This window comes from Fundulus heteroclitus, chromosome 6 (assembly GCF_011125445.2).
Source record: "Fundulus heteroclitus isolate FHET01 chromosome 6, MU-UCD_Fhet_4.1, whole genome shotgun sequence".
Taxonomy (NCBI): domain Eukaryota; kingdom Metazoa; phylum Chordata; class Actinopteri; order Cyprinodontiformes; family Fundulidae; genus Fundulus; species Fundulus heteroclitus.
In genome coordinates this window covers 2,571,795-2,590,899 of record NC_046366.1, presented here as the reverse complement: position 1 = coordinate 2,590,899, position 19,105 = coordinate 2,571,795, and the positions used below count along the sequence as shown (strand labels likewise).

Here is a 19,105-nt window from a genome sequence, read left to right as displayed (position 1 = left end):
TGGAAAAGAAATTGGCTAAATCAAGAGTTTTGGTGTATTATTCCTTATTTCATTTCAACATCCAAAGGTAATTGATGCTATATAATATTTCCACTATACTGTTTTCCACAGCATTATTTAACAGGGTGAGGCCATGTTGTGGGGTATAGTTTGGTTACATTCCACAGGAAATTCATAGTCAACTATTTTTGAAAGATTAAATAATATTTCATGTTAACAGGAGAAAAACTGCAGTCATGAAGTGACCGTTGTGCTTTTTTCACGCACATTCTACAATGCAAAATCCTTGGGTGAGTTTATTCGATTTATCTTATTCTCACAAATAAACGTTTTGTATAAGTTGTCAAATTTCGTAGAGGAGTTTCCTGAGAACCTGAGAGGATTCATGAGACAGAATCACGAGGGACGCTATTATGAAGACTTCTACAGGTAAGCCTACCAACAAAAGAAACGACCACATGATGCCGTTGTTTGATTGAAGTAGTGGACTCTTGTGATCAGGGTGGTAGCTCAGAACGAGAGACGGGATGAGTGGACATCGCTGCTGGTCACCATCAAGAAACTCTTCATTCAGTACCCTGTTCTGGTGCGACTTAAAGAAGCAGGTAGTGGAAGAGTCCTAATCATTCTGACCTTTGCAACAGGATCTATTTTTAACACAAAGCCTTTGTTCATTTGGTGCCAGATGGTTTTCCCATGGGCTATAATTCCACTGCTGTGCAGGGAAACTACCTGGAGGCCATTAATCTTTCGTTTAACGGTGAGTGGGATCCAGCTGTAGCATCACGGATCTGTAGGCCAAGACATGTACCTCTTTATGTTGTTTAAGGAGGAGGAAAACAGAAACAAAAATTAAAGCCTTAATGTTGAATGTATGCAAGGCAAGGCAAGGGACATTTATTTATATAGCACAATTCAATACAGAGACAATGCAAAGTGCTTTACATGATTAAAATATAGGAATAAAAGCAAGTAGGGATAGAATGTAGAAACAAAAAAAACATTAAAAACAGTAAAACAGTTTAACTGGAACATTCAAAGGCAATTTTAAACAAGTGTGTTTTAAATCTCAATTTAAAAGGAACTCAGGCTTTCCGCACTTTTACAGTTTTCTGGCAGTTTGTTCCAGATAAGCGGAGCATAGGAACTAAATGCTGCTTCTCCTTGTTTAGTTCTGGTTCTAGGTATGCAGAGTAGGCTGGAGCCCGAAGACCTTAGTGGTCTGGAGGGTTGTTATGCTGATAACAAGTCTGTGATGTATTTAGGTGCTAAGCCATTCAGGGATTTATAAACTAACAGGAGGAGTCTATAAAGTCTATTCTGAGATACAGGGAGCCAGTGTAAGGACTTTAGAACTGGGGTAATATGCTCTACGTTCTTAGTCTTAGTGAGGACGCGGGCAGCAGCGTTCTGGATCAGCTGCAGCTGTCTGATCCACTTTTTAGGCAGACTTGTGAAAACACCGTTGCAGTAATCAATTCTAATTTATATGCTTTTATATGCTTGCTCTCTGACCACTCCTACAGTGTTGAGAGAGAAATTCTCAATAAAATCCCAAAATCTAAAAAAAAATGGAACAAACAAATAGCAATAGTGTAGTCAGTGTTGCCAAATTAGGCAGGTTTCCACCCAATCAGGCTTCTTTTGAACACATTGAGCTGGAACAAAAATAACTTATGGGCAGGTTGTAAAAATTTGGGAAGCTTTTGATAACATTTGTTGGGCTTTTAGAAAGATTTATTAACAAAATATGACTGTCTCAGAAAATTAGAATATTGTGATAAAGTTCTTTATTTTCTGTAATGCAATTAAAAAACATGAAATGTCATACATTCTGGATTCATTACAAATCAACTGAAATATCGCAAGCCTTTTATTGTTTTAATATCGCTGATTATGGCGTACAGCTGAAGAAAACTCAAAAATCCTATCTTAAAATATTAGAATATTTCCTCAGACCAAGTAAAAAAAAAATTATAACAGCAAAACAAAATCAAACATTTGAAAATGTCCATTAATGCACTCAGTACTTGGTTGGGAATCCTTTTGCACAGATTACTGCATCAATGCGGCGTAGCATGGAGGCAATCAGCCTGTGGCATTGCTGAGGTGTTATGGATGCCCAGGATGCTTCAATAGCGGCCTTTAGCTCATTTGCATTGTTGGGTCTGGTGTCTTTCAGCTTCTTCTTCACAATACCCCACAAATTCTCGATGGGGTTCAGGTCAGGGGAATTGGCAGGCCAATCAAGGACAGTAATGCCATGATCAGTACACCAGTTACTGATGGTTTTGGCACTGTGGGCAGGTGCCAGATCTTGGTTGTGCAGCGTTTCCTGCCACATTTCCCCCTTCCAACACACCCTTTGTGAATGTGCTTTGAAACTGCACTCTGTGAACAGCCTGCTCTTTGACAAATTTCTTTTTGTGTCTTACCCTCCTGGTGGAGGGTGTCAATGATGGTCTTCTGGACAGCAGTCAGATCAGCAGTCTTCCCCATACTTGTGATTTAGTTTACTGAACCAAGCTGAGTGTTTTTCAAGGCTCAGGAAACCCTTGCAGGTGTTTCGAGTTAATTAGACGATTCAAGTGATTAGTTGAATAGCCTACTAGTATACTTTTTCACGATATTCTAATTTTCTTAGACAGTCCTGTATATCAAAATAGTTGTCTCTCTGGAAGAAAACTAAAACCATTTTAATAAAATACCATCTCCTTGAACTCATTTTACTGGTCAATTTATTTTTTAATTAAGTTGAATCTGACAGCATCAATGAATAATAGTTACGATGAATATTGATTGTTATAATAAAACAAGAATAGAATAATGGTTAATCAAGTGTCACTATGCAATTGTATTGTTCAATGTAAACGCCCCAAGAGGGCTTGAGTTCTACTGATCAACTTAAACATATTTCATGGCTGTGAAAGAGAAATGTTTGAGTTCTGTAAGATAAATGAAGTTTATATTGAGGTAGACTTGCAGCTCATGTTGGGAAGCCATTGATAAACGTTTTTTTTTTGTTTACTTTCCGGGTTGATATACCATGATTGTTAAAGTGATCTTGCGTGTTATTTGGTTGCCTGATTCACATTTTGTGCAGAGCCCGTACGCGCAAAGTTTTTGTCTTTGCTTCAGCGCAGCAGTGTGCTAATGGCATGTTCTTATGTGTTTAATAGTTCTATGCTATTAACATGAGAGTTTGAGATTTGGGCTTGTTTTACACGCTAATAAACATGAGCCCTGGTGTCAGGCTGAACACTGACTGAAGTAAAAATTCATACTAGCAGGGGTTCTGTAATTACAGCAGTTAGGAGAACAAGGATTAGAACAAGGCAGAGTTCCCTTCTGCCTGCAAGTAACCCAAGTTTGTTCAGTTTGGCAGTTTTACTGCTTAGTTCTGCTCCTTGTGCTCCTAGCTGTCTAGCTAACCCTCCTAGCTGTCTAGCTAACCCTCCTAGCATGAATGTTTACTCCAGTCTTGACTTCAATGCTGACATTTCAAACAGAAATTAATAGCACTGCTTCCAGCTCGCTCTTGCTTGCTTCGTTGTCAATTCTTGTAATTGTTTGGTAATCAGACCGAATATCCATCCCGCTCTACCGACACCGACAGTGACCACAGCCGAGCCGCGGCGTCTCTGAAGGCCTCTGAATGTATGACCCAGCGACCCGCCCCTCTCTAGCTGTGATTGGCTAGCATGTTGCATTCAGTTGTTGATTTGATTGGTTCAATTGTATGACTGACACATCAAAGATAGTACTAATAGATCGATGACCACTCCTAGGTTAAAAAAAGGAAGAAACAGCTTCCAGTCCAGGGCGGGCACAGCTGGCTCAGCGGGCGGGCACGGCCCCCCAATGCCCGCCCATGCCACCGGGTCTGGGTGTGAGACATTGTCCAAGATGGACTGAAGCCTGGACAGCATCCTCTTCTTTGCCACGGTCGTCAGAGTGTCCAGCTTCTCCCACACCACATCACAGGCCCTCCTAATCAGTTTGTTTAGTCTGTTGTTGTCTGCGACCTTCAGCCCACCGCCCCAGCATGTGACAGCAACGAAGATTGTTCTGGCAACAACAGACTAATAAAACATCCTCAGCATCGTCCGACAGATGTTAAAAGACCTTGTGCCATATCGAAGAAATAAATAAAACAAATCAGGGTCATCTAAACTAAGAAAAATAAAGAGAAAGAAAACCCTGCTATTCTAATCTAACAAAGAGACTCAAAACATTACATGGGTGGCACCAACCTACTTACCTAGTGTGCATAACCAAAAGAAAACCCATGTGATAGAAATGTACAGAACACCCCAAACTGTCAAACAAAGACAGAGAAAAGCATGTCACTTAGCCAGCTGGTGGGGCAGGCCCTACAGGGGATCAGCTTCTATAGAGCTGTGTATAGAGCAGGAAACACAAAGATGGAGGGCGGAAAACACACAGTCTGGCAGACGTGTAACTGTGTGTGTGTGTGTGTGTGTGTGTGTGTGTGTGTGTGTGTCGGTACTTGCAGTTGAGTGATAACACTTTTGGTCATTTTACTAGTAAGTGAGGACTTTGATGAAGGTCTTTGCTTTTTTCTGGACTAGGGCCTAAATTTAGGAGTAATGACTGTCAGGTTTAGATATGTAATGTAAGGATAAGCTTTAGGGTCTCGAGAGAGAGAGAGCCCGTGAAAACTCCAGTCCATTCAGCACTTTTTTTTTGGAAACTTTAAATCACTTTTAACCAGCAGGTTCCTCTTCAGGATGGAGCAAAGTTCCACACTGAAACTGTGCCCTGCTTAAAGGAAAAAAGGAACAATGAGTTTTTTTGTTTTTAGGATGAAAATGTGTTTTTACATTAGATGTCTAATAGATGTTCCAAATGTCTCCCTCAGTGTTTGATAAGCACTACATCAATCGTAACTTTGACCGGACCGGCCAGATGTCAGTGGTCATCACTCCTGGAGTAGGAGTGTTCGAAGTGGACCGTCTGCTTATGATTCTCACGAAACAGCGAATGATTGATAATGGTCAGTGTTTCATTGCAAGCAACCTTCCTCTCCTCACAACTGAAGGGAGGGTGTAGGGAATGAATGAAGACAATGACAAATTCTTTTGCCCTTCTGTAGGTATTGGTGTGGACTTGGTGTGTATGGGAGAGCAGCCACTGCATGCTGTGCCACTGTTTAAGGTAATAGATTCAGAGTATCAGCCAGTGTTGCTGCTTCTGTCCACAGAATACTCTTTTACAGATTCTGGTCTGTCGTTTCTTAAGTTGCACAACAAGGCGACACCCAGAGACTCACGTGCAGGAGACGATTACAATCTTCCACACTGGATCAACCACAGGTAGGAGCTGACGAGATGACCAATGTTACATCTAGAGCTTGTGGTGGATTTTCTCTGATTTACAAGCTCAAATGCAAATAAACACGCTCCCACTAATATTTAAGTAAAGAGCCCAAAGCAAGTTCCAGAGAAACCACCCACTTTTTATAGCCATCAAAAAGCTTTTGAACAAAACTCCATCTGGATATTTGACTACTCTTGGTCTAAGAAATGGTGGAGCTTGTTTCATTTGTTTGGTTTCCTGGCACAGACCTGACTTTTTAAATTCAGTTTGGTTGGTTTCACTAACCTTGGCTGCAAGATGAATTCTCGCGATATTTGTGTGTTCCATCTTGAATCCATCTTGTACCGCTCGGGGTTCAACCATTTATGTCCGAACCAAAAATGGTTTGGGACAATCCCGTTGCAGTATTGAGGAGTAAGGCGGGACGTACCGGCTGTGACAAAAGCCAAACCAACACAAACATGGTAGCGCAGGAGGACGCATGCGTAGCTGCTGCTATCACATCTGCTTTGTAAGAATCCACAATTTAATCTTTGAAAGAAGAACACCAAGAAGTGTCTTGACTAGCTCACCTTCTTGTGGTTTCCATGATGTCTACTGCTTACGTTTTCATTTGATATCGTGATTGGCTAAAACCATCCTTTGGTAGGGGGGCACTAGGGGTTACTTTGCCCAATCAGCTCAGAGAGTTCTGCTGAATTTGCCGTCTTTCCCCAAAAGGATTCCAGTGGAGCAGACCCAGATTGATAATGTGCAGATCTAGAGTGCTACACATCAATCTGGCTGGCCAGGTTATAGTTTTGGTTGTTTGACTATGTCATGCACTTCCTTCTGAATAGTTCTGTTGCAGATTTTTATTTCACTCAGTCAGCATTTACCAAAAATCCTTCATAAAATCAACAGTCAAGACCACAGTGTCTCTTTGCTGCGGTTATTCTGTAATGTAACAGAATATTATTCAACAGTCAAACATTAAATCCAGTTCTTATTTCAGCCTTGACCTTTTCTGACTCCAGCTGTATAATAAAGATAGAAATCACTTTTGTCTGCAGTTTAAATGCTCTTTCTTTTTTGTAGCTTCTACACATCCAAAAGCCAGAATTCCTGTAACTCGTTTACTCCTCGGATCAAACTGGCTGCTCGAAAGGTACACTCAGACATCTTTAAGTCCGGCCAATTAACTCATTTACGATTTTTAAAAAATCTAAACCTGCATACTTGGTGAAAACTGATCTTGTTTCTAGCCTCATGCTGAGACACTGAAGAGCAGCAAAGACCACTGTAAGTTGTTTACTGGTCACAAAGTTTGGCTTGATTTGTTTAAATGAATGAGATACTGATTTCATGGACTCTTTTAGCTCTGTGCTCACCGAAGGACTCGGACAACAGTCTACCTATACAGGTAGACTACGATGCCTATGATGCTCAGGTGTTCCGCCTTCCAGGTCCATCACGAATTCAGAGGAGCACCAACTTCAGGTATTCAGCAGCTTATATGGTACTGATGTAGCAAACAGTTAATACATAAGCATCAGTCATTTCATTTGATCAGTGGCTTTTAAAAAGTGTAATGACAAATAGCTTTTAATCAAGACTCTACAACAAGTCTTAAAGACTGATCAATAGGAATGTTAGAATGTTATCTGTGGGATAAGCATTGTTTGTGCTAACTAAGAATCTATGAATGTTTGAGTGGGTCACATCTGAGGCATTAGTACCCACTACACCTGAACACGGACCTTGATTTTCTCTCTGGTTTGGCTTTTAGAGGGTCCGCTCTGCTTTATCTCTTTCAGGATGGCTCGAGACAAAGAGACGAGTGCGAGAAAGAGCTGGGGCTCTGTTGACATCAGCACAGGCATAGGCACGTCTCCTCCTGTTCGCTCAGGGTGCGCAGAGGAACAGCAAAGCCTTGCCTCCGATGATAGTCTGGGCCCCGTGTCCAACATGCTGCTGATACCCCGGGGTCCTCCAGCGCAGTACGAAGTCAGTAGCTCTCTGGGATATACCAGCACCAGAGGTAACTCCCTGCTTTGGAGGAACAGCACCAGCACAGGTTGTAATATGCTTGCTTTGACCGCCCCATTTCTTTGGTCACCTCTCATATTGATTTAGACTTATTGGAGAAGATTATGGACTCTCAGCGGGACTCCAGTGCGCCAGGCAGGTTCACAGTGGGTAGTGCTGAGTCCACCCTTCATATCCGGCCTGGAGGTTACACTCCTCAGAGAGCTCTCATAAACCCCTTCACACCATCCAGGATGCCTATGAAGCTCACCTCCAACCGCCGGCGCTGGATGCACACCTTTCCTATTGGTGAGGAGACATCACATTGTTCTAAAGCTAATTTACTCTGCAAATCCTTCGTTTCTGAGGACAGCCTTGTGTGCTTAATTAGGTCTGAGCCAAAACAGAGGCATAAAATTAGCTGGAAAATAAAGATGCTACTGTTCATCTAATTGGGGAAGTGTGTGGCTCTGTTCTTCAGGCCCCTCTGGAGAGGCAATCCAGATCCACCACCAGACCAGACAGAACATGGCAGAGCTACAGGGCAACCAGCAGAAAGATCCAACTCATACTTCTGCTGAACTGCTGGAGCTGGCTTATCACGAGGCCACGGGAAGGTGAGACATGCTCACCATAGGGGCAAACGTTTCTTCTGCAGGGGAGACAGAGTGGTGTTGATTTGCGTTTGTCTTTATTCAAGGCGAACAACCTCAAGGCAAGCAGGCGAGAATGGCCTTTACACCTGCGGAGTAACGGAAGAGTTCACTGGAAGCCCAGGGAGCAACAACAGCAGTGGTACTCCTGCTCAGAAACAGCCCTACAGTTTTCCCCGAGCTGTACAGCTCTGTATATTCCTTATCTTGCACTCTTTGGTTGCAAATTAATTACCAGGCATTCTGTGGGTATACTTTTGCACAACATTCACCAGATCTACAGTTTAGATTACACACCATGTGCTCATTTTCTTCCCATGAGTTAAAGAGGTTATGAGTAAAGCAAAACTGAGGAAAATCTTGTTTTTGCGCATTATCTTAAAAGTGCTAACAGGTTATTCTTTATGCGACAATAGCCGGCAGATGAGCACAATGCCTTGCAAAAATAGTTGCACTTCTTGGACTTTTTAGCATGTTTTTACATTACAACTATGCACGTTAATGGATTTTATCTTATTTTTATGAGACCATCACAAAGCAGAAGGCTTCAGACCTTTGTTAGAGAACAGTAGTGAACAAACAGCAGCAAGGAACAAAGCATATATCCAAAAATAGTTTAAAAGAACAAAACAACTGGACTTCAGTTCTCGCACTTGAAAATGGTTTGCTCTTCATCTAAAAAGTTAGTGAGGGAGAACCTCCAAGCTTTTAGCTGTAGGGGTGGCTGTTCTGCAGATCTAAATCCACATGCAGATTGCGCCCCCTAACAAAACGGCATCATTAGAGTTGTCGTTAACCTGGCTCAGATGTTTGGTCACATGCAAGAAGGTGTGAATTGGTTTGAAACTGACTGGGTACCAGGCTGAATGCTGAACTGGGTGTTTTTGAAAGCTCAAATCAGAGTACTCCTCTGTTCTGAGATGTTTTTTTCTTTTGATGTAAACAACTTTCTTCACTCCTCTCTCCAAGCATCCATCATCTCTGTCCAGAAGATGAACATTTTGCTCTTACTCTTACAAGGATAAGCGTGTCCCTTATCCCTGAGGTGTAGCTGCACAACTGAGTTTTGTCCTGAGGAGCTGGCTCTTCTGAAGACACTCTTTTGGCAATGCCTTTAGTCTATAGGATCAGCTAAAGGTGGTTCTGCAAAGTAATGACTCAACATGGGCTTAATACAAATGAAAACATCCCCTTTCAGATGTTTTATTTGTAAGAAAAACTGGTATAGTGGAAGATTCTTCCAGAAATGTAAATTAACTAGAACACAGTTTTCTTTTGAATTATTGAAGGAAATGATTAAAAGGATACATAAGATGGACATCATACTGCAAGTACTCTATATTTAATTGAGAATCTGCATTAAAAATGAGATCAGAATTGACATTAAAACAAAGTTTTTGTATTCACGATGCTGTGGTGTGTCACTCAACCACAGCATCTGTTCTGATTCCAGACAAGATCTGATGACCGGGGGAAATGCTGTTATCAAAGGGAATTTTAATGCTGTGGTTCAAAGCCCTCCTTTAAAACGACAGACACAAACAATTGTGTCGGTCTAATCAGTGGAAAAATGGAATTGCTGTCAAGATTTACCATCAGTTGGCAGATCAGATAAATATTTTTCAATATATATATTTTTTTATAACACTTAACCTTCTTCATTCTCTTTGTTTCCTGTATTGTTTAAAAATCATATATATTTATTTAGCTGCACACAGGCTCTAAGAAGTCACCTGGAATTAATATGCAGCCCTTCATCATTTTAGTAAATGTAAAACTTCTTCATTAACTCGACCAGGTGCTGTTTAAAGGAGTAATGCATTTTTAAACTGGGCAGGTGCTAGGTCAGCAGTCAGCCTGTGTGACTAATAGACATGTATGACTGAACCAGTCACACCCTGTCTCATCATCGATGGCCGTTGTGATGATACAGGTCCTGCTCTGAAACAGGAGCCAAACCAGAGCCCATAAAAGCAGCTTTTAGTCTGGGGAAACAGCAACAGTAAACACTTTTGGCAAAGCAAGCAAAAAACTCTAATGTGAACAGAAAACAAAAGACAGAGAGAGAAGTCTGCTTAAGACTGGCAGATTATAACTTCATAGAGACTGAATGGCGTAGTCATGCAGTTCCATGAGTTGGACTTACTCATTATTGGTTTGGGTAAATTTGTGGGATATAAAATAGAACATTAGATTATTTAAGGAAAATGTGCAACATCAGTGTGTCTGTCCTGAGTGTGATCTAAAAAGCTCATAACTGCTGCTTTTTCTTTTGTGTGATTGTGAAATTTTGTGCAGGAGCTCTGGGCAACCGAAGCTGCTCGTTCCAAGACTGTTCCAGCAGTGCTTCAGATCCAAGTGAGTCCGTCCTATCATTGCTGCACTAAAATGATATCTTTTTAAGGTTTTCTCAAACAGTGGTACAGCTTCAGCAGCAGGATGAAATTGTTAATCACCAAACTGATGATGACAATAAACCCTCAGAGGTGTGTTTTTTCCTGTGAGGGCTTATTCAGCTTTGGCAGGAAATGGGTGTCTGTTGACAGGGGTCACAGGTAGAAACGCCGCCCGCACACAGCTCATGTGGTTTGGGATCTTCCCCCTTTTCGACACTTCTTTCTGTAACTGGACCTTTTTCTTCAGCCTCTCCCTGTCATTTTTGATTTTTGTAAACTACAGCCAATCAGTTTGAACTCCTTAATTTTCCCTCACCATGACCTGTTTGTATGAAACAAACCTGTTTCTGGGCATTTTTCTGCATGGCTGCATGTTAGTCATACATCAATCCCTGACGATTATTTGGTGCTTCTGTCAAACCTTAAAACAATTTCAAACTTTGGCGCAAACCTTCTAATTAGGACATTTCTTACTGTTGTGTGTAAGTACACATGCATGATGTGATTTCTCTGCTTAAATCCACTCAGAACCCTGGTTGAGCTTAGAACACACTTTCAGTTTCTTGTGAGTGACGTGGATCACAGAGTGACTGTCTGAGGCGCACAATCTGCATGTCTGATCACTGCTGCACAGCTACGCTCCCTGCAGGAATCACCAGCAGGGGAGATGGCATCAGGAAAAGTAACACTTCTCTTTTTCTTCCCCTCTCTTCTTCTTTTGTGTTTGCATCATTATCTCCTTTCCTTTTCCATCTCCTTGTCTTCTGTTCCCCTATCTGTTCACTCCTGACCACCCCTTTCACTCCCATTCCCCCAAATCCCTCCCACACATGTGCCTCTTCACTCTGGGTACGTGTCATACTCTTTGCGGCGGGGATGTTTATGTCTGTGTGTGAAGCCCTGCTGCTGTCTGCACCCCCGACAGTGCCAAGCTTCTGCTGCACGGTGGGGGTGGACTGGAAGTCCCTGACTACACCAGCCTGTCTCCCCCTCACCACTGACTACTTCCCCGACCGTCAGACGCTGCAGAACGACTACACTGAAGGCTGCTACGACCTGTTGCCTCACAGTGACTTAGAAAGGTAGACAATGTTCCAGTGTTTAACAAAAGCTGTACAATGTGCTATTAATGTCACTTTGCTTAAGCTGCTTTGCTGAAACATGCTGTTTCTTTTAATAACGAAAAACAAGCCTTTTGTGCCGCAAGGGAAGAACACGTTTATGTTGCCAGCATGTGTGCAGAATATTAAATGAAGGCAAACTTTTACAAATACGGATTTTCTGATCGCCGCATAACGTTTTCCAACCTGTGGCTGAGCGTTTTGACTAAAAATCAGTCTGTAGAAGTAAAATGGGTCTGTAGCACCTTTGGGTTTTCTACCAAGAAAGCTTGAATTCTGTTCTTGCTTAGGGACTACTTTCTTTGTTGCCACTGAGATATTGATGTCGGTGGAAAAGTTTAAATAATTCTGATCTGAGTTACAGTGGAGGAAGCTTCAGCGTTGGTTTGATTCACTTTAAGAGAGTTAGCAGTTATGATGCAAGAATCTATCTGTTGAATGTGATAAATGCTTTCTAAACTGTGTCAATGTGGTTATCATTGAGCAAATAAACATTTAACTCTCCCCCCTCCCATCCCAGAAAATACTTTTTGGTTTTGAGAGGCTTCGTCTTCATTGTCATTTCTACCATTCCTTGAATTGTCTTTGCCGTTTTACCGCCTCCGTTCCTTTTGTCAGACGAGAAGATGAAGCTCCAGTGATGACAGCGTCTCAGGTGTTTGAAGAGTTTATCTGTCAGAGGCTGATGCAGGGATATCAGATAATCGTCCAGACAAACAACAGAAAGCTGCCACCTGTAGTGGCCACACCCCTTGGCAGTAGTCCTCTGTACACCCGAGGTAAGTTAACTAACATTTCTGACCAGTGAACAGGATTAGCCTTCAGCTATGAGAAAAACACAACACAAATTTAGAGTTTTGAGAAATAATTGCTTACAGAAAAGGTATACAATTTCAAATTTTGGTGTTAAAAACTGTTTTCATCTCTGTCCTGACCACCATTTTTGTGATGTTGCCAGATGTGGTGGATGCAGCTTATTAAAGGACAGGGAACCATTGGAAAAAAAGCCAAATCATGTGAATATTGTTGTTGCATCAGGTCTGGTGTCTTTGCGTCGAGCGGAAGAGGAGGAGACAGTTTACTGGCTCAGCATGGGACGCACCTTCCATAAAGTCTGCCTCAGAGACAAGATCATCACTGTGACTCGCTACCTGCCAAAGTGAGCGCTCTGACAACATCCCACTCAAACACATTGAAATGGAATCTCTGGGTGTCACTAGCATGACTGGATGATCTGGATGATCAGCTGTAAATTTAGTTCACAATACTAGTTATCTATATATACATATCTGTACATATCTGTAAAACTCTATTTATAGTAATATCCACCTGTATATTATATTAGGTACATATCCAGCTGTAAATTTAGTTCACAATACTAGTTATCTATATATACATATCTGTAAAACTCTATTTATAGTAACATCCACCTGTATATTATATTAGGTACATATCCAGCTGTAAATTTAGTTCACAATACTAGTTATCTATATATTATATTCATAGGACAAATCTACCAGTAAAATTCTGTTTACAATAGTATCTATCTCTATATTTATTCAGTAAAAACTAATGTCCTGTACTTATGGAACCATTGTTTATCCTGCATTTGCTGCTATTGCACTTGTGGTTAGACCTAAACGAAAGTTACGTATGTAACTACGGTTCTATGAATCCCGGATGACCGCCAGAGGCGGTGCTGAAAGCACTGAATGTTCCCTTCGGGCATGCGCAGTTCGAGTAATTATACCAACAGAGTCACACCTGTGACACCGGATGACCACTCGGAGGCTATATAGCCTGCTGTCATCCTTGGCTCTGTTCCTACAGAATCTTCTCGCAGAAGCAAGGATTCTGAGTGACAGAGAAGCTCTGGCGGTCATCCGGGATTCATAGAACCGTAGTTACATACGTAACTTTCGTTCTATTTCATCCCTCCTGACCGCCAGAGGCGGTGCTGAAAGCACTGAATGACTAATGCCAACTATGTCACAAGGAATCCTGAGCACATACCTCACTGAGAGGGCCCAGCAGAACCTTGTAAAAGGACCTGACCCAGTGGATGAGGGACAGTCACATTGACGTTGTAGAACCTCGTGAAGGTGGTCGGGGAAGCCCATGATGCAGCAGCACATATTGCTTCCAGAGGGACCCCTCTCAAAGCCGCCCAGGAAGCAGAGACGCTCCTGGTGGAATGTGCCCTCACCCTGACTGGGAGGGAGCGGCGACCTACAGCGTAGGCGTGGCAGATGGCACTCACTATCCAATGAGACAGACGCTGCTTGGAAAGAGGGTAGCCTAACCTCGGACCCCCATAACACAAAAAAAGCTGGTCTGAGCGTCTTAGACTTGCGGTGGCAGAAATATATGCTTCCAATGCCCTTACTGGGCACAATAACTCAGACCCCTCGGTTGCACCTGACTGGGGCTGAAACCGAGCCAACTGCAATGGCTCGTTACGGTGAAAAGGAGACAACACCTTAGGCACAAATGCAGTATTAGGCCACAGGGTAACACCGGAGTCATCTGAAGCCCACCTGATACATGTAGGGCTGACAGAGAGAGCATGTAACTCACTGACTCTCTTAGCCGACACGATAGCCAACAGAAAGGCGGTCTTGCAAGAAAGCCACTTGAGGTCCGCTTGTGCCAAAGGCTCGAATGGAGGATGGCACAGGGCCGCAAGAACCAATGGTAGGTCCCAATCGGGCACTCGTGGAGCCGGCAGCGGGCGTAACCTACGAGCACCGCGCAGAAAAAGAGAGACCAGATCATGGCGCCCTACTGTACGGTCGTTGACAGGTAGGTGACGACATGAAATTGCCGCAACATACACCTTAAGGGTCGAAGGAGAGCGGCCCTTATCAAGGAGAGACTGGAGGAACTCCAGAATTGTGGGCACCGAGCAGGTAACCGGATTCTCATTGTGGGCAGAGCACCACTGAGAAAAAAGACGCCATCTGTTGTCATACTGCAGCCTAGTGGAGGGCGCCCTAGCACTCAAAATGGTGTGCCTGACAGGTTCTGAACACCCAGTCAGCCTCCCAGGGGCCAGGCCCACAGCTGGAGACGTTGAGGGTTGGGGTGCCATATCTGTCCCCCCAACTGAGACAGCAGGTCCCTCCTTGTTGGAAGACGCCATGGAGTACTGAGACACAGACTGCGAAGCAGCGGGAACCACGGGCGTGCTGGCCAGAACGGAGCTACCAGCAACACCCTGTGGCCTCCCTCGAGAACCCTCCGTAGAGTAGGCCAAACCAGCGAGAGGGGTGGAAAGGCATACAGGAGAACCTGTGGCCATGGATGAGCCAGCGCATCCTGGGCCAGTGCGCCCCCGACCCCTGTCAGGGAATACCATAGGGGGCACTGGGTTGACTCCTCTGTGGCAAACAGATCTACCTCTGCCTGGCCAAAGAGGTTCCAGATCTTGCGCACTACGTCGCGGTGAAGAGACCACTCTCCCGGAGCAGGTGCCTGGCGGGATAGAGAGTCTGCAACCTGGTTCTGCCGCCCTGGTAGATATGCTGCACGCAGGGTGGACAGACGGGGAAACGCCCATTCCAGGAGATCCCTGGACACCTCCAGGAGACGTGCTGACCTGGTGCCTCCCTGGTGGTTGATATGGTAAACAACAGAGGTGTTGTCCGTTCGAACCAACACATGCCGTCCTTCTAGGTGGGGCAGAAGGCACCTGAGGGCCATGTGCACAGCCCGCAGCTCCAGCACGTTTATGTGCTCGGTGCGCTCCCTTGGTCCCCAGAGACCCCGAACCGCTCTGTGTTGCCACACGGCGCCCCAGCCCTTGGGGCTGGCATCCGTGGTGACCACTTCCCTTCGAGACACCACTAGCCCCATTGGAACGCCACAGGACAAGAGGGTCCTGTCCTGCCAATGAGCTAGGGCACGGAGGCACAGCCTCGTCACCATGAGCCTGTGACGTCTGTGCAGCCTGGCATCTAGGTGAAAGCTGTTGAGCCACCGCTGCAAAGGGCGCAGAAGGAGCAAACCCAAGGGCACGACACGAGTGACCGATGTCAGTTTGCCCAGCATTCGCAGGAAGATGCTGTAAGGAAACTGCCTGCCCAGCCTGAATCGACCGACAAACTGGAGTATGTCGTCCACCCTGCGAACAGACGGACGGGCCTTCATGGTAGTGGAGTCCAGATGCATCCCAAGAAAGGTGGTTGTCTGAGATGGAACCAGACAACTCTTTGCAAGGTTGACTTTGAGGCCCAACCGTGACACCTGTAGAAGAAGCCGGGACGTATCCCGAGAGGCAGCTACCTGAGTGGGAGCACAGAGAAGCCAGTCGTCCAGGTATGGCAGAATCCTTACTCCGGAGGCCTGCAGAGGAGAGAGGGCCGCTTTCACGCAACGAGTAAACACCCTCGGGGAAAGGGAGAGCCCGAATGGGAGCACCCGGAATTGCCAATGGCGACCCTGATAAGCAAACCTGAGAAAGCGGCGATGTTCTGCCGCAATAGGTACATGGAAGTAGGCATCTGTCAGATCTACTGACGTAAACCAATCCCCTGCCACGACAGTCTGAAGGACCTCTGCTGTGGTGAGCATGTGGAATGGAAGGACTTTCAGGTACTGATTGAGTCCCCTTAAATCTAGAACGGGGCGAAAACCGCCAGTCTTCTTTGCCACGAGGAAGTACGTGGAATAATAGCCTCTGGGTTGCCGCAGAGGATCCACAGCCTCGATTGCTCCCTTGGCTAGGAGGGCGGAAAGCTCCTGGTCTAGTGCCAAGGATTTCACCGGGTCGGTGATAATGGTCATTTTGACCCGGCGTGAGAGAGGGGGCCGCCGTCGGAACTGGAGTCTGTAGCCATGGGTTAGGGTGGCAACCACCCATGGATCCACAGAGTGAGCAGCCCAGAAACGTAGCTGCTGATGGGAAAAATGTCCGACGGCTGGCCCGGTGGCGTCATCTTCTATCCCCTCGGCCTCTGGGAGCCCTGGGGGGAGGACGTCCAGGATCTGAGGCCCGGGTCGGTCTAGCTGGGCGGCCGACTGGCCTACGAAAGTCCCTGCTGGGTCTCTGACGCAGATCACGGGGATAGGAACCACCAGATCCATCACCAGTCTGAGGCCGTGGCCGAACGCTGGGGGTAGTAGCAGGGCGCCCTGAACGCTGAGGAAAGGGGGGTACGCTCCTGCGAAGGCCAGAAAGCTGCTGGCTGGTCTGACGCGCCTGAATAGTCCGCTCCAGTGCCTCCAGGGCAGCTGACCCAAACAACTCCCCTGGCACGACCGGGACACCCCTGAGGGTCCGACGGCAAGCCTCCGTGAGAGGAGACTGTGCAAGCCAGACCTGTCTACGAGCTTGGACAAGGAATGACATGACTCGACCGAGCTCTCTGGTCATCAGCGCAAAGGCCTGCAACGCTGCATCACTAAAGCCAACCGCTGCAGCTGCACCACCAGCGTCCTGAACGGATGTAGAGAGGGCGAACATGAGGTGCGCCAGGGAGTTGCCGAGACGTCCCGCACGCGCTCCTGCATTGTATGCCTTACACAAGAGGTCATCTGTAACCCGGCATTGAGTCCGTGGGCACCTGACCTCAGGACGTAGGGCCTCATCTGGTGACACAATCAGTGAAGCAACAGCTGGTTCAACTGCTGGCATACGGTCCAGGCCGGCTTTCACCGACTCGTGCATGGCAGCCAACACCCGACCGTCTGAGGAGAGCCGTGATAACGCTCTCGGGTCCCGCCAGCAAGCGTGCAACTCCTTAAGGTACTCCTCTGATGGAGGTACAGAAAATGGAGTAGGGGCCCGTCCGCGCCTGAAAAAGGCACTCCCGGAGTCGGACACCTCTCCTTGCGGGAGTTCTAGCTGCAGCTGCTTCAGGGCCATGGACATGACATCCCGCATGGAACTGTCACTGGCCTCCCCAACTGCACTCCGGGATGAAAACGACCCATTGTCAGAGGCTTGAGAGGACCCTGCCTCCTCCTCATCTCTGAAATGAGAAGCAGAGGCAGCCAGAGATATGACGTCCTCCTCCGCAACTAGTTCAGGCATGGGTGGGGAGGAGAGCCCAGCCACTGGAAGAGAGGTATCAGACCGATGTGTCTGCAGCAAGGACTTCATCTCTGCCAACTCCGCTGACAACTGTTCCACCCTTGTGGCCAGGCCCTGGTCAAGTTTGGCCCGTCTCCTCCGAGGAGGGGGTGCTGAGACCGCAGACCCACCACGGCGCTTAGAACGCCTGGGGGGATCCACCTGTCCAGAGGGCGGAAGGTCAGAACCCTCCTGGGGGCACAACTGTGCCAACCGGGCCACCCTCACTGCATGTGGCATAAAACTGCAATTCATGCAGGGGTTCTCGGACAACGCCTCCACAAGGTGCTCATGTCCAAGGCAGGTAGGGCACAGGTCGTGGCCATCCTCTGCCTGGAGGGCAGCCCCACAATCCCTGCAGCTATGGAAGCCATCCATGTCTAAGGTCGGCAAGGCCCAACCCAATTAAATGAAAATGCGCTAAAACCGGGAGAGGGGGCGCGAACGCAGCCGTCACCAGTTATGGCAGAGCCAAGAAATAGGCTGCAAACACAAGGAGGCTGATATTGGGAGAGGGGGCGAACACGCTACCGTCACCAGGTATAAAACCAATAAATCAAAGGCGCTAACAACGTTAGCCGTACTTCGCACTTGAATAAATCAATTTATTAGTCACACTGGGAGAGGGGGCGAACACGCTGCCGTCACCAGGTATAAACTGGTAAACCAAAAGGAGCTAACAACGTTAGTCGTTTTTTTTTTTTTTTTTTGACCTCGGTAAATCAACTTATTAGTCACACTGGGAGAGGGGGCGGACACGCTGCCGTCACCAGATATAAACTGGTAAACCGAAATGGGCTAACAACATTAGCCGTACTTCACACTTGAATAAATCAATTTATTAGTCACACTGGGAGAGAGGGCGAACACGCTACCGTCACCAGGTATAAAACCAATAAATCAAAGGCGCTAACAACGTTAGCCGTCTTTTACACTTCAGTAAATTAACTTAGTCGCACTGGGAGAGGGGGCGAACACGCTGCCGTCACCAGGTATAAACTGGTAAACCGAAATGGGCTAACAACATTAGCCGTACACAACTTCGGTAAATGATTTTGGTCGCACTGGGAGAGGGAGCGAACACGCTACCGTCACCGGTATAAACTGATAAACCAAATAACTAACAACGTTAGTCGTCTTTAGACCTCGGTAAATTAACTTATTAGTCACACTGGGAGAGGGGGCGAACACGCTGCCGTCACCAGGTATAAACTGGTAAACCGAAATGGGCTAACAACATTAGCCGTACACAATCAACAGCCCCAGCTGTAGGTAACAGGGTAACGAAAAGCCGTGAGCTGGGAGAGGGGGCGCGAACGCTACCGTCACCAACAAACAGCTTACTTACCTTCCAAAGAACTTCCACAATCAACCCGTTGCAGCCCTGGGAGGGCGGAGGAAAAACCGCAACTCCGCGCGATGGGGCGTCACACAACGGGGACGTTAGCGAACTGCTTGCGAGAAGAAAAAAGGAACAGAGCCAAGGATGACAGCAGGCTATATAGCCTCCGAGTG

General features: G+C 46.0%; 1 protein-coding gene across 8 annotated transcripts in view; it reads left to right on the top strand.

Annotated features, from left to right (window-relative positions):
- Nucleotides 1-19,105, top strand: part of depdc5 (DEP domain containing 5, GATOR1 subcomplex subunit) — a 40,049-nt gene that overhangs the window by 6,782 nt on the left and 14,162 nt on the right. For 6 of the 8 annotated variants that reach the window (XM_036137845.1, XM_036137847.1, XM_012873603.3 and 3 more), the window contains exons 11-28: nucleotides 221-290; nucleotides 357-429; nucleotides 502-605; nucleotides 686-760; nucleotides 4,883-5,017; nucleotides 5,117-5,178; nucleotides 5,263-5,336; nucleotides 6,418-6,487; nucleotides 6,585-6,621; nucleotides 6,699-6,819; nucleotides 7,137-7,360; nucleotides 7,456-7,656; nucleotides 7,829-7,964; nucleotides 8,048-8,142; nucleotides 10,299-10,358; nucleotides 11,295-11,478; nucleotides 12,136-12,296; nucleotides 12,556-12,676. In XM_036137845.1, coding sequence (XP_035993738.1) covers nucleotides 221-290; nucleotides 357-429; nucleotides 502-605; nucleotides 686-760; nucleotides 4,883-5,017; nucleotides 5,117-5,178; nucleotides 5,263-5,336; nucleotides 6,418-6,487; nucleotides 6,585-6,621; nucleotides 6,699-6,819; nucleotides 7,137-7,360; nucleotides 7,456-7,656; nucleotides 7,829-7,964; nucleotides 8,048-8,142; nucleotides 10,299-10,358; nucleotides 11,295-11,478; nucleotides 12,136-12,296; nucleotides 12,556-12,676 — 2,003 coding nt within the window. Of the gene's footprint in view, nucleotides 1-220; nucleotides 291-356; nucleotides 430-501; nucleotides 606-685; nucleotides 761-4,882; nucleotides 5,018-5,116; nucleotides 5,179-5,262; nucleotides 5,337-6,417; nucleotides 6,488-6,584; nucleotides 6,622-6,698; nucleotides 6,820-7,136; nucleotides 7,361-7,455; nucleotides 7,657-7,828; nucleotides 7,965-8,047; nucleotides 8,143-10,298; nucleotides 10,359-10,924; nucleotides 11,056-11,294; nucleotides 11,479-12,135; nucleotides 12,297-12,555; nucleotides 12,677-19,105 lie in introns of those variants that run through there. The other 2 variants (XM_036137846.1, XM_012873604.3) reach the window with 2 other exon arrangements.